This window comes from Peromyscus eremicus, chromosome 5 (assembly GCF_949786415.1).
Source record: "Peromyscus eremicus chromosome 5, PerEre_H2_v1, whole genome shotgun sequence".
NCBI classification, from domain to species: domain Eukaryota; kingdom Metazoa; phylum Chordata; class Mammalia; order Rodentia; family Cricetidae; genus Peromyscus; species Peromyscus eremicus.
In genome coordinates, this window is record NC_081420.1 from 134559416 (window position 1) to 134576961 (window position 17546).

At 42.7% G+C, this 17546-nt stretch overlaps 1 protein-coding gene and 1 pseudogene across 3 annotated transcripts in view; one reads left to right on the top strand and one right to left on the bottom strand.

Moving 5' to 3' along the window:
* Window positions 1-17546, bottom strand: part of LOC131910811 (carboxylesterase 1E-like) — a 32533-nt gene that overhangs the window by 2386 nt on the left and 12601 nt on the right. For 2 of the 3 annotated variants that reach the window (XM_059262692.1, XM_059262690.1), the window contains exons 5-12: window positions 15822-15975; window positions 13994-14098; window positions 13257-13361; window positions 12005-12043; window positions 9348-9488; window positions 8050-8130; window positions 7254-7401; window positions 2291-2422 (exon numbers count right to left, since the gene is read on the bottom strand). In XM_059262692.1, the coding sequence (XP_059118675.1) occupies window positions 2291-2422; window positions 7254-7401; window positions 8050-8130; window positions 9348-9488; window positions 12005-12043; window positions 13257-13361; window positions 13994-14098; window positions 15822-15975 (905 nt within the window). Of the gene's footprint in view, window positions 1-2290; window positions 2423-7253; window positions 7402-8049; window positions 8131-9347; window positions 9489-12004; window positions 12044-13256; window positions 13362-13989; window positions 14099-15821; window positions 15976-17546 lie in introns of all 3 variants that reach the window. The other variant, XM_059262693.1, reaches the window with a different exon arrangement.
* Window positions 16311-16981, top strand: LOC131910812 (transcription factor BTF3-like; annotated as a pseudogene).

The window sequence follows — 17546 nt, forward strand, 5'->3', positions numbered from 1 at the left end:
TGCAATCCCCATCAAAATCCCAACACAATTTTTCACAGACTTGGAAAGAACAATACTCAACTTCATGTGGAATAACAAAAAACCCAGGATAGCTAAAAGAATCCTGTACAATAAAGCAACCTCTGGAGGCATCACGATCCTTGAATTCAAACTCTACTATAGAGCTGTAGTAATAAAAACAGCTTGGTACTGGCATAAAAGCCAACATGTGGACCAATGGAATTGAATTGAAGACGCTTACATTAATCTGCACACCTATGAACATATGATTTTTGACAAAGAAGCCAAAACTGTACAATGGAAAAAAGAAAACATCTTCAACAAATGGTGCTGGCATTACTGGATGTCAACATGTAAAAGGTTGCAAATAGATCCATATCTGTCACCATGCACAAAACTCAAGTTCAAGTGGATCAAACACCATAATATAAATCCAGTTACACTGAACTTGATAGAAGAGAAAGTAGGAAGTAGTCTTGAATGCATTGGCACAGAAGATTACTTCCTAAATATTGCACCAGTAGCAGAGACACTAAGAGCAACAATTAATAAATGGGACCTCTTGAAACTCAGAAGCTTTTTTAGGTCAAAGGACATGGTCAATAAGACAAAATGACAGCCTACAGAATGGGAAAAGATCTTCACCAACCCCACATGTGACAGAGGGCTGATCTCTAAAATATATAAAGAACTCAGGAAACTAGACATCAAAATACCTATCAATTCACTTGAAAAAAATGGGCTACCAAGCTAAACAGAGAATCATCAATGGAAGAATCTCAAATGGCCAAAAGACATTTAAGGAATTGCTCAACATCTTTAGTCATCAGGGAAATGCAAATCAAAACAACTCTGAGATACCATCTTATACCTGTCAGAATGGCTAAGATCAAAAACACTGAAGACAGCTCATGTTGGAGAGGATGTGGAGCAGGGGAACACTCCTACACTGTTGGTGGGAGTGCAAACTTGTACAGCTACTTTGGAAAGCAGTGTGGTGGTTTCTCAGAAAATTGGGAATCAATCTACCTCAAGACCCAGCTATACCCAAGGAATGCTCAATCTTACCACAAGGACACATGCTCAACTATGTTCATAGCAGCATTATTCATAATAGCCAGAACCTGTAAACAACCTATGTTGTTGAGGATGCCCCTCAACTGAAGAATGGATTAAGAAAATGTGTGTACATATACACAATGGAGTACTGCTCAGCAGACAAAAACAATGACAGTGAGGTAACCCAGACTCAGGACACACATGGTATGTACTCACTCATGAGTAGATGCTAGATGTAAAACAAAGGATAAGCAGACTGCAACCACAGCTCCAGGGAGGCTAGCTAGCAGGGAGGACCCTAGGAAGGATGCCTGGATCACCCAGCAAGGAGAAATAGATGAGATTTACATGAGCAAACTGGGGGTGGGGAGGTAATGATGGCAAGGGATGAGAACATAGGGGAATGGGAGGTTCAAGCTGGAAGAGAGAAAGAGTGAGACAGCAAGGAAAGAGATACCATTATGGGAATAGGAAGAAACAGAGTGCTAGGGAAGTTTCCAGGAATCCACAAGGATGACCCCACCTTAGACTACTGGCAATAGTCGAGAGAGTGCCTGAACTGACCTATTCTGGTGATCAGATGGCTGAATACCCTAACTGTCATCATAGAGCCCTCATCCAGTGACTGATGGAAGCAGATGCGGAGATCCATAGCTGGGCACCAGGCTGAGCTCCAGGAGTCCAATTGATGAGAGAGAGAAGAGATTCTATGAGCAAGGGACATTGAGATCATGATGGAAAATGTACAGAGATGGCCAGTCAAACTAGTGGAAATGCATGAACTGTGGACCAATATCTGAGGAGCCCCCATGGTATTGGACTAGGCCCTCTGGATAGGTGAGACAGTTATTTAGTTTGAACTGGTTAAGGGGCCCCCAGTCAGTGGGATTGGGACAGTCCCTGGTGCATGAGCCATCTTTTTGGAGCCCAGTGCCTATGGTGGGACACTTTGCACAGCCTTGGTACAGGGAAGCCTTGTACCGGGCTCTGCTGACTTCCCATGGGAGACCTTGCCTTGGAGGAGGTGGGAATGGGGAATAGTTTGGGGAGGTGTGGGGGATGGGAGGAGGGAGGAAAGGTGAATCTGTGGTTGGTATGTAAAATGAATAGAAAATCTCTTAATAATAATAAATAAAAAGAGAGGGTAAATGTGCTCAAGGCCACAGAAGGAAAACTGGAATCCAGACCTCCTAAGCACAAGCACACAGGGAGCAATCTTAAGCAATCTTACCTCTTAAGATTGGGGCACCGAAGACTGAGTAGACTTCATCTCCATGGTCTCCAATCACGGTCTTGGGTTTCAATTCTGATGAGAAGCTTGGATGATATTGAAATTCGTACATGTAGGTGGGGGCTCCAGCATCTGGGAAGACATGGATTCATGTACACTTCATGTTATCAGGCATGTACTTGGATGGTATAAAGGCTTCTACATGTGAAGGAACCCCTGGTCTTCAGCAAAACAGAAGAACTCTTGTAGTGAATCACTTGGATGTGCTTGGGTTGTTTAGGAAGGGAAAATGGAGGTAGTACTTGAGTCAGACATTCATGGACTTAAAAATTGATGGATAAAATGCACCACCCCCAAAACCAAATAGGTGTTCATGGTAATGCTCTGGTGCACATTCATTCCAAGAAGATCTACAGCCTACTAAGCATCTTCTATTCAGACTGGTGTTGAGCATTTCCCCATGTTTTGCTCACTTATTTCCAGGAATGTGAAGCAAATTCAAGTGCTAGCCTGAAAGTGTTATTAATGTTTTTAATTAATGTTTTAAATGAGCATAAAAAATAATGGGTTTCATTGTAATATTTCCATACATATTTTGTTTCATTCATTTCTTTACCCCACTATACTCCTTCATGCCCATTCCACCCTCTTGCATGTGCCTTTCCTACTAACAATAGCTTTTATTCTACTTTTAGGACACATGTATAACACTGTCCTCTTTCCTCTATCCTCTCCCTGAGGATCTCCTCTTTTCTCATTGTTTTTTTCTAGTTTCTCTCCTCCATGCACATATACACACAAATTTAAATCTAGGCCCCACATATGAGGGGATACACATATTTATCTTCCTAAGTCAAGTTTACTTAAACATGATGATTTCCAGTTTCATGCATTTTCTTGCAAATATCATAACTGTTTTCTTTATAAAATTCCACTTTGTGTATACAATGTTTTATTTACCCCATTTATCCATTTGTGACCATCTAGGCTAGTTCTACTTCTTCATTATTGTGAATAACATGGTAATGAACATGGATATGCAAGTATCCCTGTGGAAGAACTTATTAAAATCTAAGTATATACAGACAGGGAATAATCAGTCTTTCATGTCTCAGGAATACAGCAGTGTATAAAGCTGCCATTCAGAAATAAGAGAAATGAACAAACAAAAACATATGGAATTGAGCACATGTAGACATGTCTTATAGAAATTAGTAGAGTTTTTTTTAAGGTTGAAGTAAAGAGATACTAATGAACAACATGAAACCCATTAGCATAAATGTCAAAGATATAAATAGAATTTAGGACACTCTAGAGCTGCAATGGTCATGCATGTGGCAAGTAGATTCCAAGTCCTAAAGTTCTAAGACAAAAATAACACTAACAACTCTAACTGAAGCAAATATTCAATGACTAAAATAAATTGTCCTTACAAAATGATATGATTTAAAAGACATACAGTGTGTGGAGTAGGGGCAGGAACTAGAAGAACAAACCAAGCCTAAAGCTAAAGAAGGGAGCAAATGAAAATCAGACAGAGATGACCTGTGAGGACTGGGAAGGTAGCCCAATAGCTGAGTTCTCGCTGAGAATGTTTGAGGAACTGAGTTAAACAGTCAGAGAGAAAGGAGGGGTGGGGGGAGAGACAGAGAGATTTGTGAGAGTATAAAGGTTTAAAGGATAAAAAATATCAACAAAATTTATTAAGACCCACCAGGCAAAAAATTAGTAGAGAATCAGATAGATCAAATCGTTGATGAGAGATCTTACAGTAGATGACACTGGAATTCAAAAGCTCATGAGAGATTATTACAAACAACTGTGTGAACACAGATGGGCTCACCTGGAAAAGGAGATGAACTATTAGTCCAATAGATCTTACCAAAGCTGAACTAGGAAGAAACAGACAACCTGGAGGTCAAACATGAATGAACTTGAGCTGGTGATTAAAGTTTTTCATCAAAGAAAAGTGACAATTTTCCTGAAGAATCACAACTAATATTTAAAGAACTGGGAACCATATATCTCAAATTCTTGCCAAATTTCTTCAAAAGTCAATGGAACATTTCCAGATTCTTTCCCATGAGGACAGAATCACACAAATATGAAAATAAGATAAGGCACTACAAGAAAAGAAAACTACAGCAAGGTCCTTAATGAACATAAATGGAAAACTACTCAACAGACCACCAGCAAACCAATTCAATGACATATTGTAAAGCTAATTTACCATGGTTAAACAGGACTTAGACTTGTGATTCATACCAGTTTAACACACATGGGGACTATGCTACCTCATGTTATAGGTAGAGGGACAAAAAAGTCACCTCAATATATGCAGAAAATATTTGATAAAATTCAACTTTCATGATAAAATGTTGACCAAATAAGAAAGAGATGAAGAGCACACACACACACACACACACACACACACAGAGAGAGAGAGAGAGAGAGAGAGAGAGAGAGAGAGAGAGAGAGAGAGAGAGAGGTTGGTTTTTCAAGACAGGGTTTCTCTATGTAGCTCTGGCTGTTCTGGGACTCACTCTGTAGACCAGGTTGGCCTTGAACTCATGGATATCGACCTGCCTTTGCCTCCCTGAGTGTTGGGATTAAAGGCTTGTACCACCACCACCTGATGTGAGGTGGAGTATATTTTGATACAATAACGGTCATGTATAAGAGGTCCAGATACCTTAAAATTTATGAGCCTGAATGTAGCCATTATAAGACTATTAGTTATGCTCCTTGCGAGCTGCCTGTTTTTTCTTTGTGGTTCTCAGTTGTTCTTTTACAGAGCTGCCAGCTTAAGTAATGCTGGGATCAAGAAAAAAGGGCCTTGGCAGTTCATGTTCCTGGAGTTGTATCCATGCCAGTGGATGCCCACATGCTCCAGAAGAGAATTTGACATTGCTGCTGCCATTGTTGCTGTTATAGCAGTGGCAGCCACTGCTGCCACTGTTTCTGGGATTACCATTTCATAATTGCTTACTACAGCTAGCACAGTGGAGACCCTGGGAGCAAAAGTAGCTACCACAGTTAGTTAATCTTTCATTCTATTGAGCATGATAAATTTAATTCAATAGTTATATGCATTTTGATTGGCTTGAAAATTATAAATTTATAAACTCAAGTTCCATTTGCTTTTGGGATACCATCTTACAAGGACTCCAATTTGTAGTAAGGCTCATTAAGGAAGGGAATGGCTCAGTTGCCTTTAGCCTACTGGCTATGGGTGAGTTAGGACTTCTGTTGGCCTTTTCTGTGTCAAACACACAGATTGCAAGCCCAGTGCCACTTTGAAATCTTTGGCAGCAGTTAACTCTGCAGCTCCCACACTATTGAGCCTATATGATAATGAGTATTCAGAGATGAGTAATGCCTGGGGGGGGGGGCGCTCACCAACCTAAGACAGAGCACCTGTGTGGCCTGGGCAGGCGTCTCCATGACAGGTAAGGTGACCTGCTAATGTCCCATACAACCTAAGTCAGAAGCTCAATTTTTAGTAAAAGGGGGACCTGTAGGGCCCTGGCCCCCATTTTGGGTAACTGTTGCCTTGCTTGCTGACCTTGACCTTGATATCCTCCCTATGCTAATTCCCTGCCAGGTTCCACCCTCCTGAATGCTTAAGGGAAGTTCCTTGTCTGTGTATCCTGCATAATAGGCATCAACAGCTTAGATGCAAGATTGTAAAACATCAGTAGCGAACTTCTGCCCTCTGGGGTTTTCCCATTGTGCTGTAAGCCTGTATTTAAGACCTCCTCCCTCCTTCAATAACGGCATTTGGCATTAAAAAATAAATAAATAAATAAATAAATAAATAGATAGATAGATAAATAGATAAATAAATAAATAAATAAATAAATAAATAAATAAATAAATAAGACAAAGAAGGAAAAAAAAAAAGAGGTCCAGTGTCAACATTGTCCCCAACAGGGAAAATATTTTCCTCTAGAACTTGGAACAAGACAAAAATTACCTTGCACACTGCTTTGATTTAGCATAGTGTTAGAAGTATTTGCCTGAACCATTTGGCAAAAGTTTAAAAAGTAGGCATCCAAATAGGAAAGTCAGACCTGCAACAATATTCATGGCCAGCATGTTCCCACAGATAGAAACCCTATAAACTCCCAAAGTACTTACAAATAATAAGTAAACAGAATAAAATTACAGCAGAGGAAATCAACAAATGAAAATCAAATAGTGCTTCCACGTACTAAAAATAAATCATGTCACTTAGGGGGAGTCCTTGGAGATACCTTTCCTGTCCTCTTCCTGCACTTTTCTCCTTGTGTGCCATGAAGTGAGCATGTTTGCTCCACCATGCTCCCCAAAATGATGAATCTTACCCCAGGGACACAACGGTAGAGTCTCCTCACCCCATACTGAATCAACGACCCAAATAAGTCTCTCTTCCTTCATGATGCTTATGGCAGCCATCTTGTCTGGGCAAAGAAGCCTGACTTCTACCTCCAGTACTGATAACACAAGGAGCCCTTTTGCCTCCAGGTTTTCTCTGGTCACTATTAACTGTTTTGCCCATGTGCAGCAGATCAAAGCACACCAGTGACAAATGAGCGGTGGTGGATACAAATCCTCACCTCTTGCTCAGATATAACAACCCTAAGACCACTCATCTGATTATTCTCAGAGTTTCAGAGCCCACTGTCCACAGTGGGTATGTGCTTAGCTGTGCATCATTGGCCGGCCTCCATCTCCTTCCGTTGTCATTCCTCATCTCCCTCAATGATGTTTCCTGGCATCAACTAAAAATTAACTGCTTACATTTGCATCCTGCCTGTAGAGCCTGCTACCGGGAACTAAACAGAACAAGCTCTCTTCCTGCACCAAACTTTGAGGTCTCACCACAAGGAGCTTCCACATCTGTCTGTCCTAGGATTGACGTGAGCAGGTTAGAGACCAAAGCTGGTCTGTCTGTTGCCCCCATCCAACATGTTGGACTCACCTCTGTGGCCACGAGACACAATCACAGATGGTACACCAAACATCACATCCCCAATCAACTCTTGGAGCAGGGCTCTATTTCTGACTGGGTCATCTGTGTCTATTGAATACTTCTCAATGGCAGCTGGAATCCCATCCTCTGGTATGTTCTGTAATTGATGAACAAAGTGACCGTCTCCAACTGAGCAGTGTGGCTTATCCAGCCAATTGAGAATGCTTCATTGATTGTGAGCTTTCTGTGCCCTGGATAAATCCCTCCTGGGGTGATAAAATCAGAAAGTTGGAAACATGGGTACAGAGTCCAAGTGAGTCTCAATCTTTTCCTGGTGAGACTGAAGTGACAATTATGGACACTGTATGGGAAGCTAGGTCCTCTGCATATGTTATGGTTGTTAAGCTTGAATTTCTTGTGGGACTCCTAACAGTGGGAGTGTGGATGTCTCTGACTCTTTTGCCTGCTCTTGTGACCCTTTTCCTCCTACTGGGTTGCCTTGTCCAGCCTTAATATGAGGGTTTGTGCCTAGTCTTATTGTAACTTGTTATGCCATGCTTGCTTGAAATCCTTGTGAAGGATGAGGCCTGATCTTGTCTTGAAGGGGAATGGAGGAAGAGTAGATCTGGTGTGTGGGGGCATGATGGGAAGAGTTGGAGGAGCTGTGCTGGGAAGAGTGGAGGGAGGGGAAACTACATTCAGGCTGTAATGTGTGAGAGAAGAATAAAAACAGAAAAAGAAAAAGAAATGGTTGGTAATTCGGGCCAGTCCCTCAGCCAGTTACCACAGATGGTAAGATGCTTACGAAGAAATAAGCAGACTTCATCAGGAGTGATGTGACCATCTTCTTGTCCAGTTTTACGTCAGTTGGTGGAAATTCCATTAGCTGTTTAAAAAAAATAGTTAAGTATTTGTGAATCCTCAGGAATAAACAGGAAGAAACAACCATCCTGCCCACTGTGGGATGAAGACTCTAGCTCTTCATCCCTGGATATGGGTCTCCCATGAGTTTAAGAAAAATCGATAAAATAAGTGGATTTGTATATAGAAACTGGAGGAATGAGGTGAAGGTGCTTACATACTTACTATCAGGGGAGGGGAATTACATTCCCCTAGGTAGTGGGGGACATTTAGACAAGGGTAAAGTAGAAGCAGAAGCCCAAGGATAGAGGAACAGGTTGGGTCCCCACAGACCCTGCTGACTGAGGAAGTCACCATTAAACCATTATGACTGGGTTCTTCGATGACATCTGAAATCCCCCTGCAAGAGCTGCAAAACTCTCAGCATGTACTGACCTCATCAAGAACTCTACTCTTAGAGCCCTAACTCCAACATTGTTTCAGCAACTTAAGGCACTGAGCCCCTCCTATGCCTGCCTGAGAAAGCCCAACGCTTTCAAGCAAAAATTATACTTTCTCCAGGGACAGCCCACTGATGGGAAGACTGGCCCCTGCCACCTCTCTTGTATAAGTCACTATAAAGTGGCAATTCTATTCCATCATACTGACAACATCCCTGGCCTTGGTGTCAGGGATCTGAGTCCAGGTCATGTTTAATCTTTCCCTCCCTGTTACTGTATTACTAGGTAAAACCTACCCTGCTTTAACCACTGTTGGGGAGTTCTGTAATCGCTAAAGAAGAAAACCTCTTCTTACCTATTAGAAACAAATGTGAACTCAGTCAGATCACCTTTCTGAACACTGTCCCTGAGGCACCGAGAGCACCCGTGGGGATCCATGAGACTTGAGGAGCTAAGCACAAGCAGATCTTTCTGTGCCCCAGCCTGACACTCCTGGACTCTCCACTCCTTTCTTGATTTATTTGGTTATTTCATCTGCACAAGTGTTGTCTCTACAGGCCCAAGAAGCCTGGGAATTCCAGAATTTATTAAAGAAAAGCAATGACAACGTGTTCCCAGGCCAGCATTTCTCAGGTGACAGGTGATGCCCCAGAATGTTTCCATGGAAGAATCCACTCATAACAACAGGGACAGCTGCCTGAGACACCAAGCAAGGCTTGAACAAAGAACTCACGGATGCACAGACTGGATGAATAATTGGTAGGGGGAGGAGCGTCTGTCAAGCAGTTCTGTTTATGCTCACATTTGGCAGGGTCCAGCCGAACTCTTGCTTGTTGATTCCCACTAAGAAGGGGACTGTGTTGACACTCTTCTCAGCCAGAATCTCTTCTGGGGCCTTGGGCAGCAGCACTCCGTCAAGCACAGTTGGCGTAAAGGGGTAGTGCTGGGGAAGAGAGAAGAACTGTGTTAGAGATCACCCGCATCTCCTGCTCTGCCTGACCAAGGGGGCGGCTGGAACACAGACCCCCATGGCTGCAGACAGTGGCCACAGAACTCAGGGTCCGTAGAAGGGAGCGAACGGTCTAGAGTCACAAAGGCCTGATTAGGGGCATCTGTCTATGGCAAGGTAATGGTGGTAAAGAAGGGGTAGGGGCATCCTTAACTCAATTTAAACATGTGCCATGTATATTTCAATTGTAGCACATTACCTAGAATTAATCCTCACTATTCCTTACACTATTTTGTTTGTTTGTTTGTTTGTTTTTCGAGACAGGGTTTCTCTGTGTAGCTTTGGCACCTTTCCTGGATCTCACCTCAAACTCACAGAGATCCACCTGCCTCTGCCTCCCAAGTGCTGCGATTAAAGGCATGCGCCACCACCGCCTGGCTTCCTTACACTATTATAGTGAGGTATTCCTTACTATATATACCTTAGGTCTGTAAGGTTGTCATGAATGTTGAATGTAGACGAATTTCTAAACAGTCTTATTAAATAAGAAACACAGAGCCAAATACAGAGTTAAAAGCCCAAGAGATCAGAGCACTAGCGAAGAGCCAAGACCACCTTATCTTACCACTCACTGCCATCACTTCCCCTGAGAGAGCGTTTCTTCCTGTCTGACTTGTCTTTTTATTGCCTTTCTGTTCTGCCTTCTCATTGGCTCTAAACCCAACCACATGACTTCTTCATCACTGCCTGTCTATACAGACCTCCAGGTCTCTATGGTTGGTACTGGGATTAAAGGTTAGTGTCACCACGCTTGGCTATGTCCTTGACCACACAAAGACTCTGCCGGCCATGTGATTGGATTAAGGGTGTGGACTACTACTACCTAACTTCTTTTCCTGGCTCGCTAATGACCTCTGATCTCTAGGCAAACTTTATTTATTAACATACAAATAAAATCACATTTCAGTACAATTAAAATATCACCACAGTTTAATTAGTGACTCCTAAGCCATTGCTTCAGGGGAAATGCAGAACGCATTTCCTCTGAGCCTCTTACCACTATGCTAGCACCCACACCCTTCTATTATGTGTGAAGTCCTAATTAAAGACACACCATGTCACATACATGTTTTGAAAAGAATTAGCTGGCATAGGATTTAATAAAACATCAAATGGGCAGGACTTATTATTTCTCCCACCCTGGGTAACATGACACCACATCTTTTCAGCTTCACAATCATGCTCTACACAATGAATTTTTCAAAGTCGTCATCCTTGTGTGAAGTTTGAACACAAACATCCACAAGTTTAGATGGTTCCTTCCCTTTTCCAAAGTTTGATCACATACTATAGGTACCACATGACCACTCCCCAGAATGGCCTCATCCTCAGATAGGTAAATATCCTTCCCCTCTTTTGGATGCTGTTTCATCAGTACTGACTTCACGCAGGTCTAATCCCGGGACTGTATGAGCCATGGGGTAGAACACCACAGAATGGGAATTCTGTCCCCATCTTCCACTTTTGTCATAAGCATGACCAAGACCCAGAACATAGTTGAATATTTTTTCTATGGTACCCTCATCCTCCTTTCTATGGTACCCTCATCCTCTAGGATGGAATTCCTTAAGAGGGACAGACATCTTGTCTGTTTCACTGCTGTATCCCAACTCAAAATCATATCCTACCACAGAGTAAGTATTTCTTTAAATTTTGTTAAATGGCTAAAAGAGTCTCATTCTAGCCTTAGAGACATTTAAAGGAGATAACGGGATCCTCAGGGCGGGAGTGAAAAGGACAGGTGTGCCGGGCGGTGGTGGCGCATGCCTTTAATCCCAGCACTCGGGAGGCAGACCCAGGCAGATCTCTGTGAGTTCGAGGCCAGCCTGGGCTACCAAGTGAGTCTCAGGAAAGACACAAAGCTACACAGAGAAACCCTGTCTCGAAAAACCAAAAAAAAAAAAGAAAAGAAAAAAGAAAAGGACATGTGTGTAGGATGCTGCAAGACTGATTTTGACAGACTGTGGTCACTGCTGGGAGGTGCAAGGGCAGGAGGAATGGGACGCAGGGCCCTGGTGGAGTTTCCATGGTGTAAGATACAGTGTGATAGCCCCGGGATTGACATCTCAGGCTCCTCCCTACATACCTCCTGGGCCCTATGTCATCTTGAGAGGTTTGTGCTCAACAACGGCTCCCAAGACTAGTAATCTCATTCTTCTGATAGTGGAAAGTTCTAGTGTCATTTCTTTTCCTAGGACCACTTTTTAAGCAAGAAATGCAAACAAGAAAAGGATAAAATATTAAAGATTTGGAGCTCTGAACTGGCAGTCGGGGAGCAGGGCCAGCCACGCCTCTGGTTTCCTTGGCTGTGCTAACTATCGAGTGACTTCGCTGCGCTAGGCCTCAACAGCACAGACAAGAAATGGGTATGATTCCACCAAGGGGAATTCCACCAACTGTAGTTAATTGAAGACTAACACTGTAAGGCTGCAAACTTTAAACATCCTTACCTTTTTGATATTTCTTTGCACATCAAGCTTAAAGAAGTTCTGTGGAAACAAAGGCACATTATGGTGGTCAACCTTCCTGGTACACAATCTGATCATTTGGGCTGTGCTCCTAGTCCCCCCGCCCCGCCTTGGCTGATGTACGAACCCTACATGGGGTTCTCTCTGCAGGGTACAGGTGGAGCATGATGAGGGAGGGGCAGCAGCAGGAAGTCAACAGGTCCTAGGACCTAGAGTCAGGGTCACTGGAGCTCTGGGGAGAATGTCTGCTTGCTTGCACCTGTATCCTCCCACAACCATCCCCCTACCAGTTCCTTCTTGGCTAGAGCACCCCAATTTCCCTGTAGAACAGAAGTGGAGAGGATGTGGCAGCATCAAGAGGAGGTTGAACTGGGTAGGTGAAGCAGGACGGGATGAGCCTTCTATTCCCTCCCACTCCCCTACTTTAAGCTCAGACATCTGGATATGAGATGGGGTCACCATATTCCCGAACACAGCTAATACTTAGAAACGAATACATAACAGTTTCAGTTCAACAAAGTTTAAACTAAAACTATTGCTGAAATGTTGTTGCTAGACAGTTGCTTAGCAAATAGGGTGTAAGTGTAGGGTGCTGCTAACTTTTATCTTCCCAGGAGACAAGCAAGCTTCAGAGGGAAACCATAGAATGGAAAGCTTAGGTACAGATTCTCAGTAATATATTCTCAGAGCACTCAGACCCAGCCACATACTAAGACATTAGTTACTTAAAGATTCTGTTTCAACCAATACTTTTTCCTGGTCAAGGCTTCAAAACAAAGTGTGCACTAACAACAAAACACTGTGACTCCTAGAAGCTCACTGACAGTCATTTCTAGCGCGCGCGTGTGCACACACACACACACACACACACACACTCATACCACACACACAGAACACACTCACACCACACACACACAGCACATACAGGAATCAACAAGTAAAGAAAGAGAGGTCAAGAATTTGAGAAAAAGCAAGAGGAGGGGCATGAGGGAGGAAAGGAAAGGGAGAAATTATGTAATTGTATTTTAATTGCAAAAACTAAAAAACTATTTTAAAAAGGAAAGCACAAAATTTGCAGTTGGCATCATTGACTGATACTGCTCCCAATAGATAAAAACAAACAAATAAAAAATGTAAAAAATCCTGTATCTGGCACTTTAGAGTCATATGACAGAAGACTGAAGGAAACCTGGGTCCAAGCCTACAGAGGGCGTCCACTAGACTACACACCCACCATTTTCTGCATGACCTCCAAGAGCTCGTCCTCCGTCTTCTGGCGCAGGCAGTGAACAATGACAGCAGACGTGGTGGTTTTGCACCCAGCAATAGCAGCAACTTTCTGCATGAGTTAACAGGCAACCACAGACGTCAAGCGCAACATCAGTACCCACCATTGGTGTAGACAGTGGGTTCTATCCTAAGCCCCATCTCTAAAGACAGAAAAGTGATCCTGAAACCACTCTACAGCAGCCAGTGTGTTTTCTGAGGCCCATGGATTTTTTTTTCTGTTTCAATTATAATTGTGACATCAGATATCGATGTTTCACGTATATGATTCTGTGTCCTTACAACTTTAAAAATGAACAAAATGTCAAAGTATCTCAAAAGAAGCCTGGTACAGATAAGTAAGGAGAAAGAATCCATGATTCCACTGTTTAGTTCTGATCCATTCACTCGCTTATCGATCATTTGGCCTCTGCTTCCAGTACTCAATGTATGAGAACTAATATAGGTGGCATGTACCCTATCTCAACACTCAAGCTGTGCAGAACAGCAAGGCATCTGGATAACATGATTCAGGTCAGGCACCAGCAGAGTGTGGCTTAGATGAGGCCCTGAAAGCCCTTCCTGTTCGTCCATTCTTACTTCAGAAATCTCTTGAGTTGAATCTTATAAGCAGAAAGATGCCCCCACCCAGAATCCCAGGAGATCAGAGGAAAGGACACAGGAGTTGTCCAGGGTGGTACTTACTTCAGTCAGTGAAGTGGTATTCTCCATAAATAAACCAGAAGTGAAGACCACACCACTCTCAGAAATGGCTCTGTGGAAGAGGTTCTTGGCCAGAGGAGACAACACCTGTTGGGAATGAGGAGAGGAGGAAAGAATTTATACACACAAAAGGGCCAGCTTACCCTTTTTATAATAATTTTTGAGATCATAGTTACATAACTTCCCCCTTCCCTTTCCTCCCTCCAACTTCTCCTGCATACCCACTCCCTTGCTGAACTCTCAAATTCATAGCTTCTGTTTCTTTCCTTATTGCCAATTAAGTCTCCTTCTATACTCTCCCCTACACCACCCATTCACCTAGGGACTGTGTGGTAATCTGTGGAAATGAGGAGTCTCATCTTTCCTGGCCTTTTTCTGAGACCTTGGATCTGAGATCTCCCATAAAACCTCAGTGTAGTGGAACCAGAGTACACACTAAGAAACAAAACAGGAAGTGTATGGTAAGTGCCATCATGAGGATCAAAACTAACTGAAAGATAGTTCTGGAAATTCTTTGCCACAAATTCTGCAATAGAATGTTTATTACTCAGAACTTACCCTAATAAAGGGGGTCATCATAAAAAGGGTTGAGGATATAGCTTATAGGACAACTAACAGGAAAGTGAAAGAGAGAGAGGTAGGGAAGAGGAAAGGGGAAGGGGAAGTGTGAAATGATCAGAAGTACAGAAGATATTTAATTATAATGGAAACAATTGGAATATTTCAATATCCATATATTAGGATATTGGGTAAATAAGCAATTTCTCAGTTTTGATGTGAAATGGTATGCACTTACAAATCATAGTGTTATGTAAGAATGTTTAAAGTTTAGGGAAATATTTGTATCACCCTACATTATTAAGGAAAGTTTCACTGTAAAAAAGGAATATAATTAGATTATATGGAGTCAGAGAATGGATAGAGACATAAAGAGATGATGAGTGATGGATTGATAGATTATAGATAGATGCATAGATCAATGGACATATGATAAATATATATCTATCTAACATATATACGTTGGTTTTAAGATGATCAATAGATGCAGATAGATCATAGATTGGTAGATTTATCCATTGAGAGAGGGAGTATGGAGAGAGAATGGCGATAGATACGTTTCCTCAACTGTGAGTTAGCACTTAGTAGTGTTTTTATGGTCCACAGAAATTTTCTATTTCTAAGCTTCTCTTTGGGTTTCCCTAAGTTCCATCCCCAACACTAGCAAAATATTTACATCTCCATGCATTTGTGTCCCAAATCCCCTGCTAGGGTTTGCCCATCTCACTTCTACCCATTCCACTTCTCACCTACCCTCCAAGAAAAATCCATCCCTCTGCTCCAGAGTCAGCTGCCCTCCCTCTTGGTTATTGACAAGTCACAAGAACACCTCAGAGTTCCCTCATGGTGATCAGCACTCAAGGCCATAGCATGTAGATCTGCCTTGGAGCCTAGAAACTACTTCTTCCTGTTTGTGGTTCATACTCAACTCTATTTCCAATGAGAAGTGGTGAGTCTTGATGCTAAATGATTAACAAAAGGGGAAATTAACCAAGCGAGAAGACTGGGGTTGTCCATGTCCCAAGCTGTAACTGGACATGCTTATGATTCTAGAAAACAAAGTTGGACACTGAACTTTCTAGAAGCCAGAGTTAGTTTGTTCCTTAGCTCCTCCCCATCTAGTATTCTGCAAGCATTCCTGAACTCCTGTATTGAAAATAAAGATGTCTGTGACCCTTGAAGATGGCTGGTCTCCAAGAGGTCCCATCAGCAAATTCACCAAAACTAGGCAAGGATTGCCAGGGACACTTACAAGAACAGAGACACTTTCACTTCCTGCTGACTCTCCAAAGATGGTCACAGAGCCTGGGTCGCCTCCAAAGTTGGCAATGTTGTTCTGGATCCAGCGCAGTGCAGCCACCTGGTCCAAGTGACCCCAGTTTCCCCGGCTGTGTTCATCCCCTGTGCTGCAAGAAAATATTAGGGGGCATAAATAGAATAGCAAGGCTCCCGGGTCCTCGGGTGGACTTAGGGGACCTTCCAGAACTAGGCTATGTTTTAATGACCCAGAGGACTTCACCTGCCTCTCATCCCTACATTGATCTTTGTGGGGCTCTCACTATTTCTTTTAGCAACTATGTACTAAGTACCCATCATCCATCCAACTGTACTTCTAGGATACAAAAAGACAAAATCTGACTACATTAATTTTACACTGCAGACCACAAACCAACAGATTCAAAGGGCGTGTCATGCCACTAGAAAAAGAAAGTCACAAAGAAAGAGGCAAAGAGGTGTGTGTGCGCCTTATCTCAGCTGGTCTGCCCGAGACCCCCTGAGCGCAAACCCTAGTCCCCTGCGCGGCCCCATTTCCTCTCCGACAAGATGAAAGAAACGATCATGAACCAGGAGAAACTGGCCAAACTTCAGGCGCAAGTGCGCATTGGTGGAAAAGACACTGCTCGCAGAAAGAAGAAGGTGGTTCACAGAACAGCCACAGCAGATGATAAAAAACTGCAGTTCTCCTTAAAGAAGTTAGGAGTGAACAATATCTCTGGTATTGAAGAGGTAAACATGTTTACAAACCAAGGAACAGTGATCCATTTTAACAACCCTAAAGTTCAGGCGTCTCTGGCAGCAAACACCTTCACCATTACAGGCCACGCTGAGACAAAGCAGCTGACAGAAATGCTTCCCAGCATCCTAAAACAGCTCGGGGCGGACAGTCTGACTAGTCTAAGGAGACTGGCTGAAGCTCTGCCCAAACAATCTGTGGATGGAAAGCGCCACTTGCTACTGGAGAGGAGGATAATGATGAAGTCCCAGATCTGGTGGAGAATTTTGATGAGGCGTCTAAGAACGAGGCAAACTAAACTGAGGCGACTTCTGAAGAAGGTGACACCTGCAGAAGTTACAGGAGCTGCTATTTTATATCATGACTGCTTTTTAAAATTCTTTTCTTTATGGATCTGATAAAATCTAGATCGCTAATATTTTTAAGCCCCTTGGACACCGCAGCTCTTTCAGTTTTTGCTTAAACACAATTCATTCTTTGCAGCAAATTTAGCTGAAGAAGCCTGGGAATAAAGTTTGGAAAAGGGTTAATAAAATTCTTTGCCTAGTTTAAAAAAAAAAAAAAGAAAGAGGCAAAGATAAAATCATGAGGCAGTACTGAGGTCAGGGAAGGCCTCATTGAGATAATGGTATTTGGTATAGACCTAAATAAAATTAATCTGGGTCTTATTAGCGTCTAGAACAGCTGTTCTCAACCTGTGGGTCATAACCCCTTTGGTGGTCTGACATTAGACATTTACATTATGATTCATAGCAGTAGCAAAACTACAGTTAAGAAGTAGCAATGAAATAATTGTACAGTTGGGGGAGTCACCACAACATGGGGAACAGTATTAAAGGGTCGCAGCATTAGGAAGGTTGAGAACCACTGATCTAGAGGATGAAATTTAGGTTAGGAGAAGCATCAGGTACAAAGGCCCTAGGACTAACAGTGTGCAGGTGGCTGCTATGAATTGTAGGTAGA